The sequence below is a fragment of the Orbicella franksi genome, chromosome 1 (assembly GCF_964199315.1).
Source record: "Orbicella franksi chromosome 1, jaOrbFran1.1, whole genome shotgun sequence".
Lineage (NCBI taxonomy): Eukaryota > Metazoa > Cnidaria > Anthozoa > Scleractinia > Merulinidae > Orbicella > Orbicella franksi.
This window is the reverse complement of record NC_138145.1, coordinates 21,408,632-21,431,382: the sequence shown is the minus strand read 5'-3', so window position 1 is coordinate 21,431,382 and position 22,751 is coordinate 21,408,632. Positions and strand designations below refer to the sequence as shown.

The 22,751-nt window shown below is 39.9% G+C and overlaps 3 protein-coding genes across 4 annotated transcripts; 2 read left to right on the top strand and 1 right to left on the bottom strand.

The window, feature by feature from the left end:
• Positions 1 to 749: 749 nt before the first annotated feature.
• On the top strand, positions 750 to 11,420 carry LOC145496997 (complement C2-like). 2 transcript variants are annotated; one of them, XM_081476770.1, is made up of 11 exons: positions 750 to 1,805; positions 2,568 to 2,655; positions 3,081 to 3,500; positions 4,482 to 4,676; positions 5,238 to 5,435; positions 6,742 to 7,080; positions 8,181 to 8,513; positions 9,097 to 9,336; positions 9,738 to 9,976; positions 10,678 to 10,866; positions 11,250 to 11,420. In XM_081476770.1, the coding sequence occupies exons 2-11, from the start codon at positions 2,568 to 2,570 to the stop codon at positions 11,418 to 11,420; spliced, it is 2,412 nt and encodes an 803-aa protein (XP_081332896.1). In that variant the 5' UTR covers positions 750 to 1,805. The 2 variants fall into 2 exon arrangements, with proteins under 2 accessions (XP_081332896.1, XP_081332905.1); XM_081476779.1 differs by lacking the exon at positions 750 to 1,805 and having other exon boundaries at positions 1,818 to 2,655.
• A 1,252-nt stretch (positions 11,421 to 12,672) lies between these two features.
• LOC145497010 (uncharacterized) lies at positions 12,673 to 17,938 on the bottom strand. The gene is made up of 6 exons (XM_081476789.1): positions 17,375 to 17,938; positions 16,621 to 16,755; positions 14,783 to 14,875; positions 13,783 to 14,105; positions 13,171 to 13,247; positions 12,673 to 12,760 (listed from the first exon to the last, which is right to left on the bottom strand). Exons 2-5 carry the CDS (start codon positions 16,696 to 16,698, stop codon positions 13,172 to 13,174), a joined length of 570 nt encoding a protein of 189 aa, XP_081332915.1. The 5' UTR covers positions 16,699 to 16,755; positions 17,375 to 17,938; the 3' UTR covers positions 12,673 to 12,760; position 13,171.
• A 652-nt stretch (positions 17,939 to 18,590) lies between these two features.
• LOC145483763 (uncharacterized) lies at positions 18,591 to 22,438 on the top strand. Its single transcript, XM_081462306.1, has 2 exons — positions 18,591 to 19,419; positions 21,545 to 22,438. Exons 1-2 carry the CDS (start codon positions 19,312 to 19,314, stop codon positions 22,133 to 22,135), a joined length of 699 nt encoding a protein of 232 aa, XP_081318432.1. The 5' UTR covers positions 18,591 to 19,311; the 3' UTR covers positions 22,136 to 22,438.
• Positions 22,439 to 22,751: the final 313 nt, after the last annotated feature.

Sequence of the window (22,751 nt, the reverse complement as noted above, 5' to 3'; positions counted from 1 at the left end):
AACCTAGATCAGTTTAAGTTAAATGGCAACTGATGTTTTCTAAGAAAGTTATCACGCAACATGCCCAGGTGATATTGTTTGAATACAAATATAATTATATCCCACTTCAAATGTTGTGGGCATTTTTAAAACCTTTTTGAATTTTTATTAGGATTTTTGAATTTTTTTAGGATTTTTGAATAATTTAGGTGGTGACTACTTTCATCAACTGTAAACCTTAAAATTAGTTATTCAACATCTGTTTAGGTACATCGGAAGTTTATGTTCTTGCTGTTGGCGCGTATTCACATTCCACATGTGAGATGGAAAACTCTCAGCTTATCATTTAGAACTTGAAATTTTTAACGAAAAGTTAATAATACGGACCAAACAAGAGAAAGTTCAACTGCCGGTTCACGTCCTTCTCTAACACGTCTGTGCCTTAAAAACGCCCTAGTCGGTTCCTACATGTACCTAAGGACCAAAGGTTTAGTAATGTTAGTAGGCAACCACGTGCGGTATATACAATTGTTTTAATATTCGATTCAATGTTTTTTTTTTTTTTCATGGTGTATCAAATAGCTATCAGATCTTGTTTCATCTGTTTTTCTTTCAGTTTACCTCGTGTGAAATACTACATAACAGTTTTATCAACTATAAACCTTTTTTAAAAGGTTAGTTATTCAATATCTGTATAGATAGGTCTAAAGTGAACTTCTACGGGAGACGATTGGTGAACAGTAATTTCTGTGAAACTTAGATACTTCCTAAAATGTAATGTAATACTCGTTGGCTATAGCTACACATTTTATAGTGACCTTGTTTTGAGGCTATCACTTAACATAAAGGTATCCTCTGTTTTCACAGCAGGAATGTACTATTTTCACCGTTAAAATGAAGGGCGTCACGTTAAGTATAATCACTATCTCTTATCGAAATAAAGGTGCATTGGGTTTACAAGCTGAGTAGTTGTTTTCAAATGAGATGTTGACACGGCATGTGATAAAAATGAAGCCTAAAACATAAAAAAAACAAGAACAAGAACATATCAAAAGGTTTTGTAACGCGGTTTCAAAACTGTATTTCCTTTGGTTTGGGTACTGACCAGAAATAATGATAATTACCGGTATATGAAAAAGTGTGTTGTTATCCTGTTTCTTTTTTAGATCCTCCCCTCCCCCCCTCTCCCTCGCCGGGATCTGGCAGTAATGTTCAACTGAAAAATTACTCTAGGCATGGGACGAAACTTCAAGTTACCACTCAAGACGTAGTCAGTTTTGCAGGCTGATATAAATGAAACATCATGTTTTTATTATTTGTTTAAGGAACTGACCTGTTAACCCGACCTGGGTGAAGGTTGTTGAAAACGGAACCATTACTGATCACCCTAAAACAAACAACCCAGCACATAAAAGAAATTCTAGACGGCACAAACGGGCGAGGGGCTAATGCCTCATGAGATACAAATGTCTAAGTGAATCTCGCAACTTCTCTCTTGATTTTCATCCATCATTTTTCACTAAAAAACTTCCTAGGTTGCATTTGTCATACTTGGGAAATTGGCTTTCAACATGGAACTCGTCTTAATCTTGGATGAGCAAGCGACCCGACTGTTTGCAACAGCATGGTGTTTGAAATTGTTACAGCAAAAATATGGCGTGACGCACGTGTCAGACAGATAACTGATAGTCTTTGACCGGATTCAGCTGAACGCGTCATCGAAACAAGAGCTGAAGGAAGACTAGAGCCCACACGTTTCTGAAGATTTTCACTGAAACCGAAGCTCGGATTACGTTTTAAGCGTCCACGATCGTCCACTGTAACTGGTATGTGTATGCTCAGTTATAAACGTCTTGCTTCATCTGTTATGGCTAAGCTGTAATCGTAATTTTTATTTATAGCCTACCGAGTACATCTTGCGTTCATCAGTACTTGACTATGTCTTCGAAGATATTGCCCTTCAAGTCTACACAACTGTATATCCGCAGAAATAGCAAGTAACTTTACATGGCACTGTAGTCAGCTAAAAGGGAAAGGCACGCAAGATATTTCATGCAGTACAATCAAGCGACGATCTCCTGGCATTCTGTTTACCTGATTTCACTCGGTCCGCACTGATCCCAAGATTTCGAAAAATCTCTAGATATAATTTACCATGCCAACTGCAAGACAATTCCTTTGTTATGGTCCCGTTGTTGATGACTATCTTTACCCTCTTGGTTCTGTCTGGCGTAGTTGCTCAGTAAATCGATAATCAATTAACAAACGATTTTCGACTGCTGTCGGAAATCGGTGACAATCGACAAACTTATGTTGTTGATTACTAGTCAGGTCGGGAAAATTAAGAACCGAGTCTCAATTTAGAAGGACATAACACGATATCTTCATACTTCGGGTATCCTTTTCTTCACTGGGACTTCGTCTATGATAAAAGTTACGACTTCCACTGCGAGGTCAAGGGGGTGTCTTTAGTTGGTCTTGTGTGAATTCGTAACGACGTTATTTGAGAATTACCTTTGGTTCAGTTTCATTTTAGGTTCAGTCTGTCTTCTTTATTGCAAATCTAAGCTGTTCTTACTGCTCTTTAGATGATAAAGAAGATGACATTTTTCACATCCATACTGATTCCTAGCACAATTTTCCTAGCAGGATTTTCTACTTACGCCATTGCTGCAGGTAAGAAAAGAACTTGATTTTGCATATTGTTTGATAGAGTTAAGCAATACAGTAAACTGCAAGGTCTTGATTATTCCAGAGATACAAAAATGAACCATGTGTCTCACGTGTTAAGCTGATGCTTATGATTAAACATGTTTCAGATAGGGAGTAAAGGTGGCAGATAAATAGAAATGGTAGGGAAGGGGTACATGTAACTGGAGAGAAGCTACTATCAAAAATATACGGCAGTTGTATATTATGAAATACATAGCTTTGAACTAGGTCTTTTTTTTATATAGCGACAGGCTTATTTTGTGAAAAGGTGTAACGAACATATAGATTGTTGATCGGGCAGCTGGACAAAACTCCAGGCCGTCGTGAAGAAGTGGTTCGACTTTTTGTAACATGCTTGACGATACTCAATGTGAATCGTTTCTTCCAAGTCTCGTCCTGTACAGGAAATCTGTGTAACGCTACGATGTGCGATTCGAATCCATGCAAAAATGGTGCAACGTGTTTGGATCATAACAGCAGTTTTTCTTGTGTGTGCAAACCTGACCTGACAGGACGATTATGCGAACTGCATCACAACCGTTGTGACTCTACTCCATGTCAAAATGGCGGAACATGTACAAACGGGGTCGATGCCTTCACATGCACCTGTGCTCGTGGATTTACTGGTGAGACTTGTGGAAAACGGACTGGGGATTGTCCTGATCCACCAAGCATAGTCAATGGAACAGTCAGGTTACGAAATTCATACGGTTTTTACACGTGTAATAGAGGTTACAAGACAATTGGGATTCGCGTTATCAGGTGTGTCAATGGCAAGTGGATTGGAAAGTCTCCCACGTGTCAATCAGGTGAGCTGTGCAAAGTTGTCACGATACATATATAACTGGATTTATGAAAACCGTGTCAGTATTTTGCACCAAATCACCCATACGCACCTTAATTTCACGACTTCTGAAGGCCTTAAAATCACTCCAAGCGACGAAAAATAACATAAAATAACAAAATAAAAAGAAGATCAAGAAAGGGGAGATAAGAGAGTGAAGGAAAAAAGACTGACATTCCTTGTAATTTTTATATCGTCTACTTTCTCTGACGAGAACAACCGCTTCAGCGGGGTGTGATTTCTTTAACACTGTTTCCATAAATCCAGACACAGATATATATTGTGTGAAAGTGCTTAATGACAAGACAGTCTGCACCCAAGAAAAATTACGCCACAAGAAAGAAAGGGGTAAGGAACACATCTCTGGACACGCACCATCTGAGAACACGCACGGCTGGCACGTAAAGCCATAATAATATACAATAATATTTTCGCTCGCACGCGATTGGTTTAAAAGCGTCTCGTGGCTGAGTATGCCCTAGCCAAAAGTGTGAAATATCTTAGTGATATTCGCCAATTTTGAAAAGATCCCGCGTGTTGCGAATAATATTTGAAATATGATGAACACAATAGCCTCCATTTAACTTTGAAAAAATGCGTGATATTTGTCCTTGGAAATTATCTGTTCTTCGAAGCTCACAGTTTTCCTCGAGCTACGCTCTCAATCGGAACAAATAATGTTCGCACACAAATATCCGAGCATGTTTTGGCGCCAATTAAAGGGAGGCTATTCTTTATATATGGTACGAAACTGTATTAATGCTCGGAAATTTTACTCACACATTTTAACACATCCATATACAATGTAGATCTAGCTTAGTTCCGTAGCTTGAACTGCGTGAAAGATAGTTTGATATTTGAACTGGTTTGGACTTACTGACTTCAATAGCTTACACGTTTAAGAGGTTTCTAAAACTGGAATTGTTTTTCGTCTTTCTGACAACAGGAGTAAGACGCTCATTATGTAAAAGACCCGACGGTATAAGGCAGGGTTACTTTGAGCCTCAAAAAGATGAATTCACTGTTGGTTCAATTGTCAAGTACGTTTGTAACGGCAAGTACCGTCTCAGAGGCAATGCTGAGCTGATGTGCACTAAAGATGGAAAGTGGTCGCCGACAAAGCTACCCCGTTGTACAAAAAGTAACTGAAAGACCTTATTTAAGAAATATCTAGTCTCTTCATTCATGTAGATTAAAGGTTAATTTTTGCATAGAGGAGTGATTATTTTCACAGGCAATGTAACTAAATATAGTCATAGTCTACTAATTCTGAATTATGAACTAGAAGTAAAACCAAACCCCAAAAACAACTTTCGAAATAAAACGCTAACACGGGCAACACTACAAACGATAACCTTATGGAGCCACCTTCGTTGTTAAAATTGAGATATCGGTTACTTCATATTCTCTCCGCTTAGCATCGATTTTTTTTAATGTCCTCTCGGTTAATGCATAAAGGTCTCGTTTTGTCACCGTGTCCCAGATTCTTGCAACTTTTTAGACTGATCTTGGGCGTGCAGTTTTAAACAGTTACGATTTCCATGTTGGAAAAAGTTACCAAAGGCAATAATTTACTTTTGAATAGTAGTCAAACTTCTCTCTGTGACTGGAATCCAAAACGAAGATAAAAACGCTGACATTTGATACGGCATTTGACTGTTAATAAACCTGATAACCATCTTTTAATGTTGCTTTTATTCAGAAACGAAATGCAAAGATCCAGGTAGCCCGAAAAATGGTCGCCGTGATGGAAGTTTGTTTCTAGAAGGAACTCAAGTTCGTTTCTCCTGTAATGAAGGATATGAACTTGTCGGCCTTGGTGCACTCAGATGCGTTCCTAAGTGTCGTGCGTGTAAGACCGTACAATGGAATGGCACTACACCGACCTGCCGGAAAATAGGTAACTCCATTTAAGTCTTTGTGCGTATAAATGACGTATGTCTTAGAACTGCCATTCAGTCATTCAGCCAGCCAGCCAGCTTGTCGATCAATCAGTAATTCAGTCCGTCCATCCGTCCGTCAGTCAGTCAGTCAGCAGTTTAGTCAGCCGGTCAGCCGGACGGTCAGTCAGTCAGTCAGTCAGTCAGTCAGTCAGTCAGTCAGTCAGTCAGTCGGTCAGTCAGTGAGCCAGTGAGTCAGTAATAGTATATCTTTATTGCGCCTTACTTTCCAAAGGGAGGTGTTGGTCTGGTTACATTAACTAATAAAAATACAAAATAACATTTACCATATCCGTAAACAATTAATTAGAAAACTCATAGTGCTTATTACATTTGTAAATTAAGAATCTCTTTTCTTTTTCGAAACATGGATATATTTACCTGTTATTTTAGATGTAACTTTATTGTCTGCTGTAAGTAAATACTCGGTCCTGTCGTTATCACTTAAACTGGTGTAACAAGTATCTGCGTTTAAAATATGCGAATGCAGTTCACGTCTTAAAGTGGTTTACCCCAAGGAGATGCTGTTCATGTTCTATGCAATTTTCTTTGCATACTAAACATTTTCATATTTGCCAGTTTGTCTTCGTAATGCATGACATCCTAATCTAAACCCGTGTCAGACTAATACTGGCTGGCTTTGTAATTAATGTCATGTACTTTTCAAATTGATAATTATTTTTAACTTCCTTTTGTGTAAATTTCTCCCTTGAACTAGTTGATGACCTATTCTGGGTTTCAAGCCAGTTTTGCAAATATTGATCCGTGAAGTCAGTCAATTAATCAGGGAGTCAGTGAGTCAGTGAGTTAGTCAGTCAGTGAGTCAATGAGTCAGTGAGGCAGTGAGTCAGTGAGTCAGTGAGTCAGTGAGTCAGTGAGTCAGTGAGTCAGTGAGTCAGTGAGTCAGTGAGTCAGTGAGTCAGTGAGTCAGTGAGTCAGTGAGTCAGTGAGTCAGTGAGTCAATGAGTCAGTCAGTCAGTCAGTCAGTCAGTCAGGCAAGCAGGCGGTCAGTCAGTCGGTCAGTCAGTCAGTCAGTCAGTCCAAGACACTAATATTGTTTTGATTTGCTTATAATTTCTTGTTAGCATCTCGTTTAACTTTTATTTTAGCTTTTGCTTAATTTTCATTCACTTGCCTTAGCTTTGCTTATTCTTGCATGACCAAAAAATCGCTTAAACCGTAATACAAATCAATTTTTCGATATTTTCGTATTGTTAGCGGCTATTTCCTGAGGCAAATGAGTCATTGACGACGCTTTTTCTCCAGATCCTTTGAGAAGTCTGAAGAAGGTTGCAGAAAACCTGCGTAAACATTTCATCGACAAACTGAGTTGGACGACAACTGACAGCTTGGCTCGGGCAGGTTTATCCTCCGGTGCTGGTGGCCTCGATCTGGTGTTTGTGCTCGACAGCTCGGCAAGCGTCGGAAATAAGAACTTCCAAAAAGGAATCGCTTTCGCCAAAACGATCATCGACGAGTTTGGAATATCCAACTCTGCAATGGGGACAAGAGTTGCTGTTGTTACATTCAGCTCGACAGCCAAAGTTATTTTCAATCTGAAAACAAATGCCATGCCCAACAAAAACGAGGCTATTGCAACTCTTGGTAAGTCAGGTCTTCTGCATTGTTAGACTGTAGGTAACGTTAATTCTGCATATGAGCCAAGTGGCTCATCAGGCCAGAGCTTATCCCGGTTTTCTATAGCATGAAGCGATTAGGAGTATTTCTACACCCCCGCCCCACCTCCTCCTGGATGGGATGCTAGAGCATCGCAGGGTTAACCCCCAGCATTAAATTCCCCGGTACCCATTTAAACACCTGGGTGGAGAGTGTGGCACTGTGAGAGTAAAGTGTCTTGCCCAAGAACACAACACACTGTACCCCGCCAGGGTTCGAACACGGACCGCTCGATCCGGAGTCGAACGAACTAATCATGAGGCCACCGCGCCTCCACTAGTAGTCAGCAGTTAGACTAATAAAGAAGTATGGTAAAATCGAGGTCATTTGTCAAAAGGTTACACCACTGCAGCTTCGTGTGAAACCCCCTCTCACAGTGGATACCAATATATATATCTAATATATGTATCAGGGTAGCTGACGAAGGTCGAGAGACCGAAACGTTTTATAAATTTTTATACATTTTTTATCTTTTTAAACCAAGAGTTGTCCATTTTCGGTCTCTTTTTAACCAGTTTTTATTATTCACCGAATCGGGACTGTCAATCCTCGTGATCCTTTTGGTTCGCATCTTTGTTGGCTCAGGAAGCACTTTTAACCGTCTATATGTGCCAATATATATATACAACGAATGAAGTTACAATAGCCAGGTATGTTTAAATTATTGGAGGCTGACAGGGCGTTTGACGTTGATTAAGCTACAGTTGGTGTATTTCATTTGCACACAGCGACTTGCTTGATTTTAACTACACACGACTGAACTTAAGAAAAAATATTTTTAATTCCCTTCCCTAATGAGGGCGAGTTTTAGCCTGCTGATGTGCTGATGGGGGAATTTTCTGTGTAAGGTTGCGAATTCTTCCTCTGTATTGACGCCATCATGGTGCCCCACTAAACTGAGAGTTGGGCGTGTCCCGTGCACTGAATTACCGAACTATGACAACAGAAAGAGAAAATGAATAACCTACAGGTCACTTCGCTCCATTATGAAGGTGTCAAACCTAACTTTGTCTTTCTTGATGATTTAGAAAACTTGAACTTTATTGCCGGAGGAACTGCTACACGTCTTGCCCTGAATAAGACCATTGAAGAAATTGTGCCTGAGACCCGCGAGCGCAGCAAGAAAGCGCTGTTCCTAATCACAGACGGCAGATCCAATATCGGCGGTGACCCCGCCTCTGATGCCATGATATTGCGTGACAGCTGTGATTTCGAGATCTATACTATTGGCGTGACAGACAGTGTGGATGAACAGGAGCTGCGAAGCATTGCTTCCGAACCCTTCAGGACACATGTCTTCCTTCTTAAAAACTTTGAAGATCTGACCAAGCTTAAAGAGCTGATAACTGCCAAAGGAATTGGTGAGTTAGAAAGCAGTCACTTTGACTAGATGTTTATTGTCTGGTGCTTTGTTTTTTCGTACTCATGAACTCGTATTAAGTCAGTTTGTGATGTTATTGAAAATCGCTTCCCTCCTCGTTGCAAATAAGTTTGGACTTTCTTATGATATCATGAATTTAACTACTAGACTGCGGAACCGGTGTTTGGTATGAGGTGTAGCCGAGTTGACTATCGCTTAAAACAATGATGGCGAGTAGTACAATTGTTTTCGTAGAGACAAGTTGTTAGTTAAAAGCTAAAGGCTTTGGTATTTTTCAGCCAGATCTACAAAATCGTTTTCCGTTCCAAGGCAAGCGAACGCGATCGTGTTGTATCAGCGTATTAAAACCAGTCAACGATGAGTGAACCACTCAGATACGTGGATTTGCAATAGACCAAGACGAGTTTCTACTACAAGGGCGTAGACCATGTTAATTAAGTTTGTTGTTGTTTGTTGTTGTAAAGACAAAAGCAAAATATAACTATTATAACTTATAGCCAGAGAATATCTATATTACTGATTTGAATGATACTCCTTAATCCTTTGGTTTCCTTTATGTTCAGATTACAGTGAATGTGGTATAGCTGGAGACACTCAGATGAGAAATGGAGACAGACAGAACTTCCGAATCGTAGGCGGCCGTGAAGCTAAACCAGGAGCCTGGCCTTGGCAAGCTGCTGTCTACGTAAAAAGCAACTTCCGGTGTGGCGGTGTGCTCATTAAAGAGAACTGGGTACTAACTGTGGCTCATTGCTTTTTTTACGATGGAAAGGTGGAGCCAAGAGACGTGATGGTTGTAATGGGTAAGAATAGAACAATTCCAATACATTTAACACTCGACTTAGGGGTCTCTCACTGTAAGATTAGGGTGCGCCTCCAATGAATCCGTTTAAGTGCTCATTACAGGCAAACTTAGACCGGACAACGTTAACCTTGTCATTCATAGATGCTTAAACCACAAACATCCAGGTTTGTCTTTATACAGTAAGATTCCAACCTAGATTGAACAATGCTCGGTGCATGGCTTTCTTAAAACATGAGAATGGACTTACAGCGATACTTTGTGCCTATAAAGCAAGTTCAATAACGCACGAAATGCTTGGCTTGTCTAAGAAACCGAAAGTCCGTTTAACGTCTCAGTCATCCTCCAAAACTGTACATTAGTTTTTTTTTTAAACGGCTTTCGGCACTTATGCTTTGCTAGGTGAGCACGAACGATTCGTAGAAGAGGGAAGAGAGCAGAATATACGAGCCAACAAGCTCATCTTTCATCCAAATGCAAGCTTGGCAAGTCTAGGGGATGACCTGGCCCTGATTCGCTTGAAGCATGGGGTGAAGTTCTCACCTTTTGTCAGAACAGTGTGTCTACCTCAACCAACGGATGTGTTCTACGTTAGACCGGGCAAGTCATGTGTTATAGCGGGGTGGGGGTCTTCTAGACGGGTAAGTGTAGCATAACGAAAACTAATATATTAGAAGCATGTCTAGGTCTGTATAAAATCGAAGACACGCCGAGCAACGTGGAAACACCCTCCAAATAGATAAAGCTAAACGATAATGCGTAATCCTACATACACCTTAGGTTGTTTTAGCCTACGTCACAGATACGGTCAAAACCCGTGTGTAGGAACCTATGGCAAATTTAATTTCTGCCGAGAGGTCCTTAAACCACCAGGTTCTTACACGCGGGTTTTTATTGTAGCCGACTTCGCCTTTATAGATCGGAATAGCATTTTATCGAGAGTTTTTTTACGTCCGTCTACACTACAGGATAAGATGTACCGGCTTGTTTATTTTTTTCTAGTCTTAGAACCCGCGGATGGCTAGAAGAAGGTAGCAGGACGTTGGATTCTGGTGCACGTTTACTTTGCCTGTATCTCTTCTCCTAAAAAATAGAGCTATAAAATATATTTAAAGTTTGATCCTGCATGTGACACGGACGTTGCTCACATGAACAGCAGCGGCGTTACACGCCTGACTTCATCCTCCATGAAACCATCCAAAGACGTGTGGTAAAGTTCTATACGCAGACGAACGGGGTGCCATGTCTTAAAATAACTCGAGAGGATTACCTTGGGAATAAAGTCTAGGCGAGGGATTACCTCTTTTATAGCTGTTACGTTTTTCATGATTCCTTCATTCAGGTTTCTCCGGATGATCTGGCAGGGCCTCCAAACGCCGTGCTTCAGCAGATTCAAATCAAGTTCGCATCTCACAAGGATTGCCGGGAAAATGCCACCAATGCTGCCGCAATCAACGATAAAGTCGTCTGCGCGGGAAACTCTAGTGGAGAGAAGGATGCCTGCAAAGGAGACAGTGGTTCACCTCTCGTGGTACGTTTAACTGCAAGCAGGTGTAAAGTTAAGTTTAATTAAAGCCCATGAAGGGAACTTTGAAAAGGTATTTAGGAAAAAACGTTCTGTCGTATTTTCGTCCACCGTTCACGTTTCTCCATTATACGTTAAGACACTGGTCAGAAGGTCTAGTTTTGCCTTAAGAAATTTCGCGCTACTTAGCCTTTAAGGTGAGATCTGTGAAACTCTCTCAAATTTGAACCCTGCTCAAAATTTAACAACTCGACGAGAGTTTGCGCTTCTCTCAGATCCTTTGTTTGGGTTTGGTGATTGTCCGGCCATGAGAGTTGAAGCAAACCTTCGTCTCTCGTTGTTAGTCAATTTTTGTAATCGTATTCATAAACGTCTTTCTGTTTCTGCAGGTCAGACGTTCTGCAGATGACAGCTGGGCTGTGGTTGGTTTATCGAGCTGGGGAGAGGGTTGTGCAACTCAAGGAAAGTACGGTGTGTACACACAACTGAAAAATTACATGCGCTGGATTCAACGAAGAATCAGACCGAAGAAAAAAGATAAAGATAAGAACAAAGATTAACGTGTGGTGCAATCCGATCTCCTCTGTAGTGCTGTAGAATGTATTTGATTGTAGATCCAAAGAAAAAGAGACCGCGATAAACCCTGGACGGATGAGGAAAATGACTGTTGGGTGCACAGGGGTACATTCGACTTTCTATTAGCTAAAAATTATTTTACATTTTGTATCTTTAAAATGCTATATTAACATTTTAACATATGAACAATGCATGCAGTCAGATGCCATCTTAATTTAACCCGTTTGTCAAAGGTAGGCTTGTTTTGAGGTGCGTTGCTTTTTCAACGCACAGGCAGCATTTTCGAGGCCTTTACCGTGAATTATTCTCTATAATTTCACGTGACCGGAAACGAATTTCAGTTTACCATCTGGCTAATTAAGAAGTCTAAGTACTAGGCAAGATGTTTTGAATAATTTTGTTCGATAAATATATAACGAGCCCTCGTGGCATGTAAAGAAGCGATTGGCTACTATCAAATAGGAAGCAGTGAGATGTCTGCATCGTAACCACGTCATTGAGAGTCTGAAAGGTACCCTACACAGGAGCAGCATTGTAATGCTTACAATATTTGTTTTTTTTTTTTATAAATTAAACTCAAAGTACAGTAATGTGCTATGTCTTGAATGAACTTTTCCGGATCACAATTCCCTTAGCTTTACTCAGCTACATGTTTTAAATGGTGACAAATAGAGTGCAAAGTTATCTTTGATGTTTAACTGCTCCAGCTATGCTTCGCCTAAAGAAGAACTAATATGCAGTGATGATGATGATGAAGATGGTGATGATGATGATGATGATGACGCTGAGGACGATCGATGATGATAAAGAAGAAGCAGTACACCGTAACAGAGCAATCAGTTTCAACGGACCAGACTTACAACACCATCGACTGACAAACACATTCACTTGACTCTGAAGATGACTTCCGCTTAGGTTGTCGAAACGTCAGTCACTCACAACAGTTCTTTAAAGAACTACCCTCACACAGACGATTACACCATACAAACTGCAACTTAACAGTGAGATGAGATTGTTTTATTCAAATTTTGTTCGAAATCCTTTCCTCTGAGCGGCCCTTCGATTGTCTGTGGTGTACCAGACCACACGAGGTCAAGCAAGTTCCGTTATGGAGAACGCCAATTACCTACACTCAAATTACAACAGTCGAGATTCTCTTCATTATCCTGTGACGTTTTACTTCGATTGATTTGGAGGTTACCCTTTATCCGTGTTCTTGTGTACTACAGATTTGTCACCTGCGCTCTATGACCTGTATCCCGACTCTTCCAGCTAGCTTACACTAGAATCCAAAGTCAAGAGGAATATGACTTTTCTTTGTATCCTATAGGAACAAGAGGAAAGAAAACTACGGTTTATACATGTGTGGTTGATTACTAACGGCAAGAGTAAACATGCATGTAGGGACTGGGAGTTACTCTCCGACCTTTGGATCCTTCTCTTAATAACTTGAACATATTTAGTTATCATTCTTATAATTGTTGAGTGGTACACACTTTGACCGGGGTCTTGTACTGCTAGGATCGCTGTAGGTATCTTTGGGCCTACTGTCACTCTAGTGACTGGGACTTTCGTCTGACTAATGACGCCGCTGACTTTGAATTCGAGAGAAAAAAACGCCACACCTTTAATCGGTTTTTGTCAAATAGGACTGTGACAACCACACACCCTCTTTAACTCAGCCGAACTACTTGTTTAAAAATAAACAGGACAAACAAATATTGAAAAGTTCACCTCATAAGCTTCCAATGCTTCCGTAGTCATAGGCTGGGCTCGCAGGACACTTTATCCAAGTCTCGAATCCTTTCGATCTTCGAAAAGAGGACTATGTAAGTCGATATAAACATTAGATTGGATAATGCAATTCAAGAGTTTTCACCGGCTTAGACATCATAGTATATGGGCAACTATACCATGCTCAAACATGATAAGCGTACGCGTAAATGTTGTGGGCGCCTTTGTTTTGATTTTATTTTAATTTTCTATATTCTAGCCGCAATGTAGGCTCGATTACCAGCCAGCCGCTATTCGGGAGCCCGCGCTTCTAACCTGAAGACACTCTCGGGGTGGAACGTGGACCAGACTTGAGAAAGTGGTTGAAATCGAGCCTAGCCGCAATGAAGTTAGATAAGCATTTTTTCAACAGATGGGAGTACCCAAAATAATTGTTTGCATTGATCTTGCGTCTGCTAAACACATGTACAACACATGTTTTAACCAATCAGAACGACGGTAGTTGGGCATGTGACTACGTTTCTCAGGCAATGCCAGTTTACGACAATATTTAGAAAGCGTTCCATACTCCAGAAGATTATGGGAGAAACCTAAAAGAGCCAAAGGACTTACTTTCCACTTGAATCGTTAAACTTCTTACAAATCATTCTGCAATCTTGAATGTCCTGCCGCACGTGTTCTAACAGCGCTTCATGCTGTTTGTTCAGTTTTTGGAAGAAAGTTAATCTCTTTTTTATTCTGTTTGTCGTGTCCTCGTTGATACAGTTTCTGAATGCGTCAAGCCTTAGCTTCTCTTTCTCTATTAACAAGTCTTGCTGTCTCTGTGCCTCGCGAAACTTGCTCAGTAAGCCCAGAATCTTCTCACGACATTCTGTTCCTTCATCACCGTTCTTTGCCAGCTTTTGCCAGTTATGTACTTCGGTCCGAACTTGTACCTGCGAAATTTGCGAAAGATCCTTAGCTGGAAAAGTCAGCGTTGCAAACCTCTTCCTGCCGACGGAACTGAATTTTTAAGCCTGCGCAGTCAGTGGGAGTTGGCTAGTTGCGAGTTCTAGATGAGGCTAATAACTCGGTATTGAACTCAAGTCACAGAATGCATTTTCCCCCTATGTGATCAAGATTTTTGGTGGCTTCCAAGAAATCCTTGAAATCATGGCTCTATATTTCATAATCACACCATCTTACACCTCGATCTGCTGATATAATACTAGTTCCGGCTGAAACTATTAAATCATTCGCAATTTACCTCATACATGTTGGATTATTTTCATTAGTAACAACATTCCGAAAAATAACTGAGGAGCTCCGCTTTTAGGCTGGCCTAAATCTATATATTATATGAAGAGCCAGGGACGCAAACGTATTTCGAAGAAAATGTACTTGCACTACTGATGCATGTGCATATCCACGAGAAAAATGTTCACACTTCCACTCTCTCTTCCTTTTACTTGGGAAGAACGTTCACGGCACTCACAGAAATTCTAAATTTGGCGAAACAAACCAAGCTGCTTCAAGGAACATAATGTGCGGATCGGGAATGTAGGGACGGATGCTCTGTTTTAATCTACTCAGCTATTAATTTACGAGCTAGAGAGAAATAAGTTTCTTGTACCTGTAAGATTTTCTTCTGTTCTTGATACTGCTGGCAGAGCTTGGTAAAGTGTTCAAACTTGTAGTCCGGAGGAGATTGTGCAGTGGGTATTACCTATAGTACATATAAAAAAATTACAATATTTAGATTGTTCTTGCAAGGGTAATCAGGTAAATTAACGGCAATGTTGGGAAGGTCTCTCTAAAGGTATCGCGTCCAGACTCCCTAAAACGAAAGTAAAAACTACATTGGCTAGGAATGTGTCATGATATGCACGGAATACAGCTGGTGGCGATAACCTTAAGAAGGTTTGTCAGTAGAAAAAGGCTTAGAAGGCCTGTTAGGAACACTATTTCGATTGGCAGAGTTAATTAAGAAATGACCACGCGTTGCCTTAATGCAGTATTAAGTGAGCTGACGCACACCAGTGTAATTAACTACGGTAAGTTTCTATTGGGGAAGCCAACTTCACTAAAACTGGTTTAAAGAAGGGACCTCATAAGACTTGAATGAAAAAGTGAGATAAAACTGTATTGTAGGCCTATACTAAGATCCACAACTCAGCATTGCATCAGGTCTAACAAAGACTGACGGCCTCGTTTAACTAATCTGCACCTAGTAATTCAGAACGCGTTGTATGATGGAAACTAGTGACTTAGTGGATGTAGAGAACACAACTTACTTTAACTCGTGAATTTGACAAGACGCCAAGAGAAACTTACCAGTGTCACAGTTATATTATATCACATTAACAACAACAATCTCAAAACACAGACAATAACGTTACGACACACTTGAAACACCTGTCCACACAACATTGAAGGAAGCTGTCTTTTCCTTGTCTTGTCATTGGTCAGTTAGTCAGTCACAGAATGAACATGAAAATGGCTGCAACACACAACTTCAAACACACGTTAAGTAACAAACAAAACGAACATACACACCTTCACGATGGGGTCTTCAAAGTTACTCTAAGTTTGAAACCATGGAGACATTTTATGCATTTTATACCCCGTTACATGAGTTCTGAACGGTTTGCTTTGATTAAATGGCGAGATATTCCACTAAACGTATTCTGGAGAATTTGAATCTTATGGAATCTTTAAGCCTTAACGCCAAAGGTTTGCAGCATTTTAATATTGAATGTCTTGAAGTTAAACGGAACAAGGCTCTTAAGGTTGGTTTTTCCCTAGCGCATAAGCATAAGCCGACATACGCAGACGCAATAAGACGCTGATAATTAGCGCCTTTTGTTAGGAAAATTTCCCAACAAAAGGCGCTACTTAACAGCACCTTACGGCGTGTGTTGCTTATGCTTAATGTACGCTAGTGAAAATCATCCCTTAAGGCTCTGGCAATTTTGAGAAAATTACCCAATATCAGTCATACTTTATCAATCCTTAATTGCAACCGCATTCATACGATTACCCATACTAATTCTAGATATTATGTTTCTGAATGTGAGACAAGCCGTATTTATTTCCGATTTTGGTTTGAGTTCGAAAATTCAATTTGAATTAACAGACCTTAACTAAATTAGCGACAACTTCTGTAAACCAGTGTTCTAAATGCTCAACTTTCAACTAGAACTTGGAATGAAAATAGCATTGGCAAACAGACAGATCTGCTACGAACTCTTGACACTCGAGAAAATAACATGATTTTTATGTTGATGGTAATCTTGATAAAATTCGCCAGGTGAATATAAGGCTGATTGCGAAGAAACTTTTAAGGGTTGCGTATTAAGACTGTGAAGCCATAATATGGCAAAAACAAATTGAAATGACAATAAGAAGGTCATGCATGTCAGCTTTAGTTGGTGAAATGAACAATATTTTGAGAGCAAACCAGCCACTAACCGTATTGTTGTTTTGTTTTACTGGTGGCAGCGCAGGTGGCTTATTGGCCAAGCCCACCGAGCTCATTGTGGTTCCCATGGCAACCTGCCTTGGGCTTGGTTTCAGAAGTGTTTTCCTTCAAATTATTTCCTAAAACTTTAAAATGCAAAGTTATTAGAATTTTTAGAACAATAATTCAAGGGTAACTTTTACAACTGTATTATGATTTGAGAATTTCGCTGATTATTCTGTACGAGAAGTGGTCTGCCTAGCTTGCTTGTCTGCAGACTGGCCAAACTCGCAAAACTGACACCTGCTTTGGAATTAACGCTGGGGCGTATTTTCAGATTAGTTTCTTACAAAATGGCTGCATCTTTAGCTAATTTAGGGTACTTGGGGGAAAAAGCCAAGCTTTACTAGCTGTAGTTGTTCTAAGCCCTTAGCGAGTTCCAGAAAATATTAAAATCTGCAGGTCACAGCAGCTACATATCTCGTGGAGAGGCGTCGCTGAATTTTCAAGCAGTGTAAGAACTTTTTCTACATGCCACAAGCATAACGAGGACTGCTGGTGGGTTTGACGGTATGAAAATATTAGAACCAAAAAATGTAGTTAGGTGGACTTTTGCAAAAATAATAATTTTAAACTACTACAAAAGCCATTAAATACAAGATTTAATCTGCGCGATGTCGCTTCAGATGCCCAAGAAATCTTTGCGCAAGTTTTACAAATTGAAAGGAAGCTTGTGGTAAATTTTTTAAAGCAGGCTTTGCTTACCTGGGGATGTCAGTGTAGTTGGTTGGATCTATACCTCGATAATCGTCAGTTCTTAAAACTTCACAATGTGCAGGTCTTGCGTTGCTCGGCGGCGGAGTGTTACTGTTTTGCAATAGTTCTTCCCTATTCAGGTCGAGCGCTTATTTTCCCGTTGTTATAGTTGATAACTGTTTGCTGTCACGTTTGGAAACTGTATAGACGCACCAACGCAGCCTGGTGATGTTAAGTCATTGTGTCAAAGACGTGTGGTATTGACTGCAAGGTAAATACGCCCTGTAGTATCAGGCCCATGACACCACATAGGCAATACAGGATTGCTTTGTTATTTATTCTTTTAGAAGTTTATCGAGAGGGGCGAGCCCGTGTCAGCGGTATGATGAACTAAGGTGTGGCTTTCTGGCAACCAGCCGATTTATTAGCATGCAGTCGTTCCTTTTTAACAGAAAAATAACACAGTTAATTTGCTTTCTGTTTACTTAGACGCAAGGGAGTGGAGACAATTTAGACAAACAAAACAACTGCGCGACTTAAATAACCCAACACCAATCAATTTGTAAATTCCTCCGTCCACTATAATTACTTCGTAGGTTAAACAGGTATTGAGAATAACGAAAAACATTCATAATTCAGTAGATTGCCAATTCTCATAACATACTCACAGCAAATAAACTGCCAATCCGCAAAGGACATTAATTTATATTTTCAGCTCGGAAGGACGGAAGAGACCACTGAATTATTTAGGACAAAAGTGTTCTTTTATTCACAGCCTCTCGTTTTTTTTTTTGGTTCTCAGCTAGGCAGCGCAGCGCGTCTCTGAACACCAGCCTCGCTGCTGTCTTATTTATTAGAAGTCTTATAAGTCAGTTACATGGATGAAACATGTCCAGACCAAGTTTGAAATAAAATGCGCGAATTTGGTCATCCATGTGTTGGAGCATGACATGAAGGTACATGGACCTAAAAATAGAGAAAAATGTAAGCGAGAAGATCGAACAAATGGGATATTGCGCAGTGAATAAAAAACAAAACAAAAAACGATAATCCAAACCGAAGTATGAAGTTAATATTTACGGCGTATTTTGTGGTCTTTGGTAACGAACCCAAGTTTTTGTTTTACATTTTCGTTTGGTTTTTCTTTCATCAGAAACTATCTAGTACTATCCACACTATCTGTTAATTTTGCACCCGACTCAAGCGCTCGGGAACTGGGGGAGATAGTGCTTTAGTACAATTAAGTTGGCGCGCAAAGGGATTTAAAAAATGGTGGAGAAATTGTTATCTCAAAGAAGACCGCTTGAGTTAATTACCGCACTGAGACTTGCGCTAACTCTCAAACTTGACTTGTTTTCCATTTGTATCATTTGGTTTTTCACACCCACAAGCTCCTTAATGGAATATACAGTGGTTTCGGTAGGGAATTAAATGGCACAGTCCTTTTCAAGTGATGTCAAATGGTACACTCGTCCCGTTTTAATTTGTTTGTTGAAAATTTGTACTGCTCCATTTGGCGTAAGATTCTCACCGGAAAGCGCTCTTGGTTTTACCCACCTGCCCTAGCTTCAATTTGATTGGTTGTTATTAAAAGCAATTTGATCCTAAAGATAGCGCAAAACTTGAAGTCGAAGGCATCACGAAACTTTCATTTTTTTTCTCAAATAACTTAGAGAGAGGGTTAAACAAGGTTAGCAGCTTATAAAATCTGGAGTAATTAGATATATGTTTTTAATTTTGTTAAAGTAAATTGCTTGGTAAATGGATTGCATGCAGTTGTCGCTGTCTGTAAATTGCGCAAAGCTATTAACTTAATGGTTCATACTTCATAATCCTCTGCGCCGACTCGCTGGCCAGTGTTCGCGACGAAGTCTATAAATGTAATATAAGTACGTTCTCGTTAGAGCTGACAAGTGTGCTTACGGACCCGCCGTGTCAGTTTCATCATGGGAATAGTTATTTCGTTTTGTTGGAGAGTTCTGCACAGGATTCCATTTACAAAGAAGAAACAAACGGAGAGGGAACAACAGAATGCGACAGATTCAATACCAACGGTAATTATATTTGTGTTAGGAGTCGCTTGAGCTTTAGCATGGTTAAATATGCGGCAGTCGCACTTAGTTCCATAGAGACAGTATTATGATTTCGAATGACCTTGGGAGCTGAAAATTAAAAACAGCAAGAACCAAAACCTGAAGCCATAATACCAGAGTTTACTCAGCAAGGTTTCGTTTGTAGGACAAAAATATTCTAATTGACTTTGGGTAGCTCTTTCCACTCTAGAAATGTTTTAAGTGAATTTTTCCTGACATTATTCTAAGCAATGATTTGTAATAGATTAAGACCTTGCTTTCGTTTTCCCTGTTGGCGAAAAAATGGTCTCATTCTAAAACAAGACTACACTGATCAAGACGAAAATAAAAATAACCTTCGGAGTGATAGTTTTCATATTACAAATTGCGATTCAATTCAAGTTTTACCTCAGTAGTTATATTTGGTAACATTTTCTTTTAAAAATACTTCGTTAACTTTGGATTGAGTAAAATTTACAATCGCTCAGAACGTAAAGTTAAATTTCTATCCGTCATCTTATTTAGTCTTCAATACGAGCCTCATTTGTTTTGGGCATCAGTCCTCATCGTTGATTTTTTTATGCCTTAAATTATTCATGCCAAATTATCGTTATGACGTCTAAAAGTAGATAATTTTGTTATTAACCCTCAAACACTGCCAATCAAAGCCGGTGGCTTTATTGGCACACGAGGATTAAACATTCAAATCGGCGTAGAAGCAAGAATTGAAATAGGGTCGAACTATCGCCAGAGAAAAACAGTGATGAGCAGAGAAATACAGGAACCTATTCGCAAACATTTAAAGCGGTTATCTAACACTCTTATTTTGAATGACAATACAGGTAAACTGGAGTGAAATGTCAGGTCTATCGTCGTTTGGATTTTGACTTAATATGGAGTAACTTAATTCAGTTATTTGAAAAATGTTAAACACCTGCCATAGTGAATTTAAAAATGGCTCGTGATGCCGCAACCACAACAAGTCGGGACTATACGTGATTTTCTTTTCATCCGGCTAGTCGTTCATCTCTGCTCAGTGACAGTCACCGTCGAATTGAACGCTCGCGGAATAAACAGAGTCGCTAAATTTTATACATTACATCGCAACAAAAGTTAAGGATGCTTGAAGCTGATTCACGGGCCGACGGTGTTTTGAAACTACAATCTTTTATTGATCAACAGAAATTTGAATTGATCAATCAGGTGACAAAAATAAAGAAATCACCTTTTTGAAGAAGATTTCGTCCGCTTGACATAGAACTCGATACTCGAAACTCATATTAAAGAAACACTGGCTCTATAAGCAGAATTATGTGATTGGAAGCTAGTTTAAAAGTTCCTGCTGCCTCTTCTGATATCGCTTGCGAACTTAGATGACCGTCCACAAACATAATAATGTGAATATTCATACTGCAAAGCTTGAGGAGAGTAATGATCTTGCTTTCATGGCGCTATGGCACTCGATCGGTAGAGAAAAGAGGTGCTAGACTTTGATTAGTGACAACAATATCATGGAATTGCCTTTGTTCATGTAGATAATGCAAAATGAAAATGAAGCCAGTGTAACATTAATTTAGAACACCCTTGAAAAATTTTAAAGTCTGCAACCTAATTAGTCAGGTTTAGTTTAAAGAACTAATGCGGTAGTTTCATGAAGGTAAAACGCGAGAGATGAAACAGTGACTTAGTTTCCAGGGTTTTCCCTCGTCCCATTCCAGTGACTGGACTGAAGCAAGAGCTGCTTTGTAAATTGTAACTAAAATTAGAAAAGTTATCAGTGGATAGGCTTACTATCTTATTGTTAACAACTGAGCGGGTTTAGAAAAGTGTTTTAAGCCTACTGGCTCATACGTTCCGGCTTTTAGTCCTGGTTTTTATTACATGACTCACTGGGCGGAGTTAGAAATATTGCCACTCCCTTTAGATGGAATGAAAGTCCATCGACGAGTTACCCTAGTACTCTGCAATCCATTAAAACTTATGGCGATAGAGAGGCACTGTAAGAGTAAAGGGTCATGTCAAGAATAAAACACAATGACTCCGGAAACCGGGTATGTGAGTAAGGCGTTGTCTTATAACATGAATTCTTTCTCTATGTGCCCGCCAGGACGTATTGAGGAACGGCTCCAGATGCTGTACCGCCGTAACATGCACGAGTTTGATAAAGACTTCCAAGGAACTGTTAACAAAAATGGAACAAATTCAAACACAACTGCACAACGAAGTTATCCTGTGGAAGCTGAGGTTCATACGCGGTATCTGCAACGCAGAGAGTCGACAAAACTTCTATGAACTCCTTCGAAAGTTTAACTCTTTTCATGAAATGCTGGACGCGATCATCGAAAACGAAAGAAAGTTCCTCGATGCCATCGAACCGAAGCAAAACGAAGTCGAAAATGCAGACGTTGAAGCTGCGAAGGCATCGAACGAAACACTAAGCAAAGACAAAAAGGCTTTGAAGAGGAGAGTGAGATTTTTCACGAAGGTGCATGAACGCAATGTAAAGCTACTGTTTATTGTCCTAAATGAAGTGGCAGAGTGCCGAGCAATGGTGAATTCTTCTGATGGACACGAGTGCGCGGACAGTTTTGCGTTAGAAATGGAAGAAACTGGTAGATTCTTGACTGTGTTGAAGGAATCGAACGAAGAACTGGCCGAATATACACCATCACGACGTTGTTCTTACAAGCCGGAATAACCAGCTCAGAGCGGAATACTTCAAAATGATAAACTATGATAAACCTTAAGAAGTGCGGGGGTCAGATTTGACTTTTTGTTAATTCATCGGCTCAAAACTAGACACTAAGGGAATAAACAGTCTAAAAAGGCAAGATCATTAGCCACTATCTTGTTAATTCTGAGAAACTATTTTTGAATAGAAAATGAAGTTTCCTTTAGTACGGCACATTATAATGTATTGCATCATTTCTGAGTAGGAATTGACAGCCACTCCGACCTACAATCCCAGACAAAAAAGTTGGGACACGAAGCAAGTTCTCCCCTCCCCGCACTTAAAATGTTGATAATCAGGAGATTTTTTCCCTTTTTGTTGAAAAAAAGAAAAACGCGACGTTTTCCAACATTGATTAGGGGGGATGGGAAATACGTGATCCAGCTCAACTGTCCCAACTACTTTTGTCCTGGATTGTAATTTCCCAGCATTATGCGCACGAAGTACAACTGACTTACCGAAAACCTTGGTCGGCCGGTAAGGGCAATTCTATTCAATTCTTTTATTTACACTTTACTGGGCATTAAAGTAAATGCCGGAAAGTAGTAAGAAATTAAGAAATATAGAGCTGTAAGGAAATAAA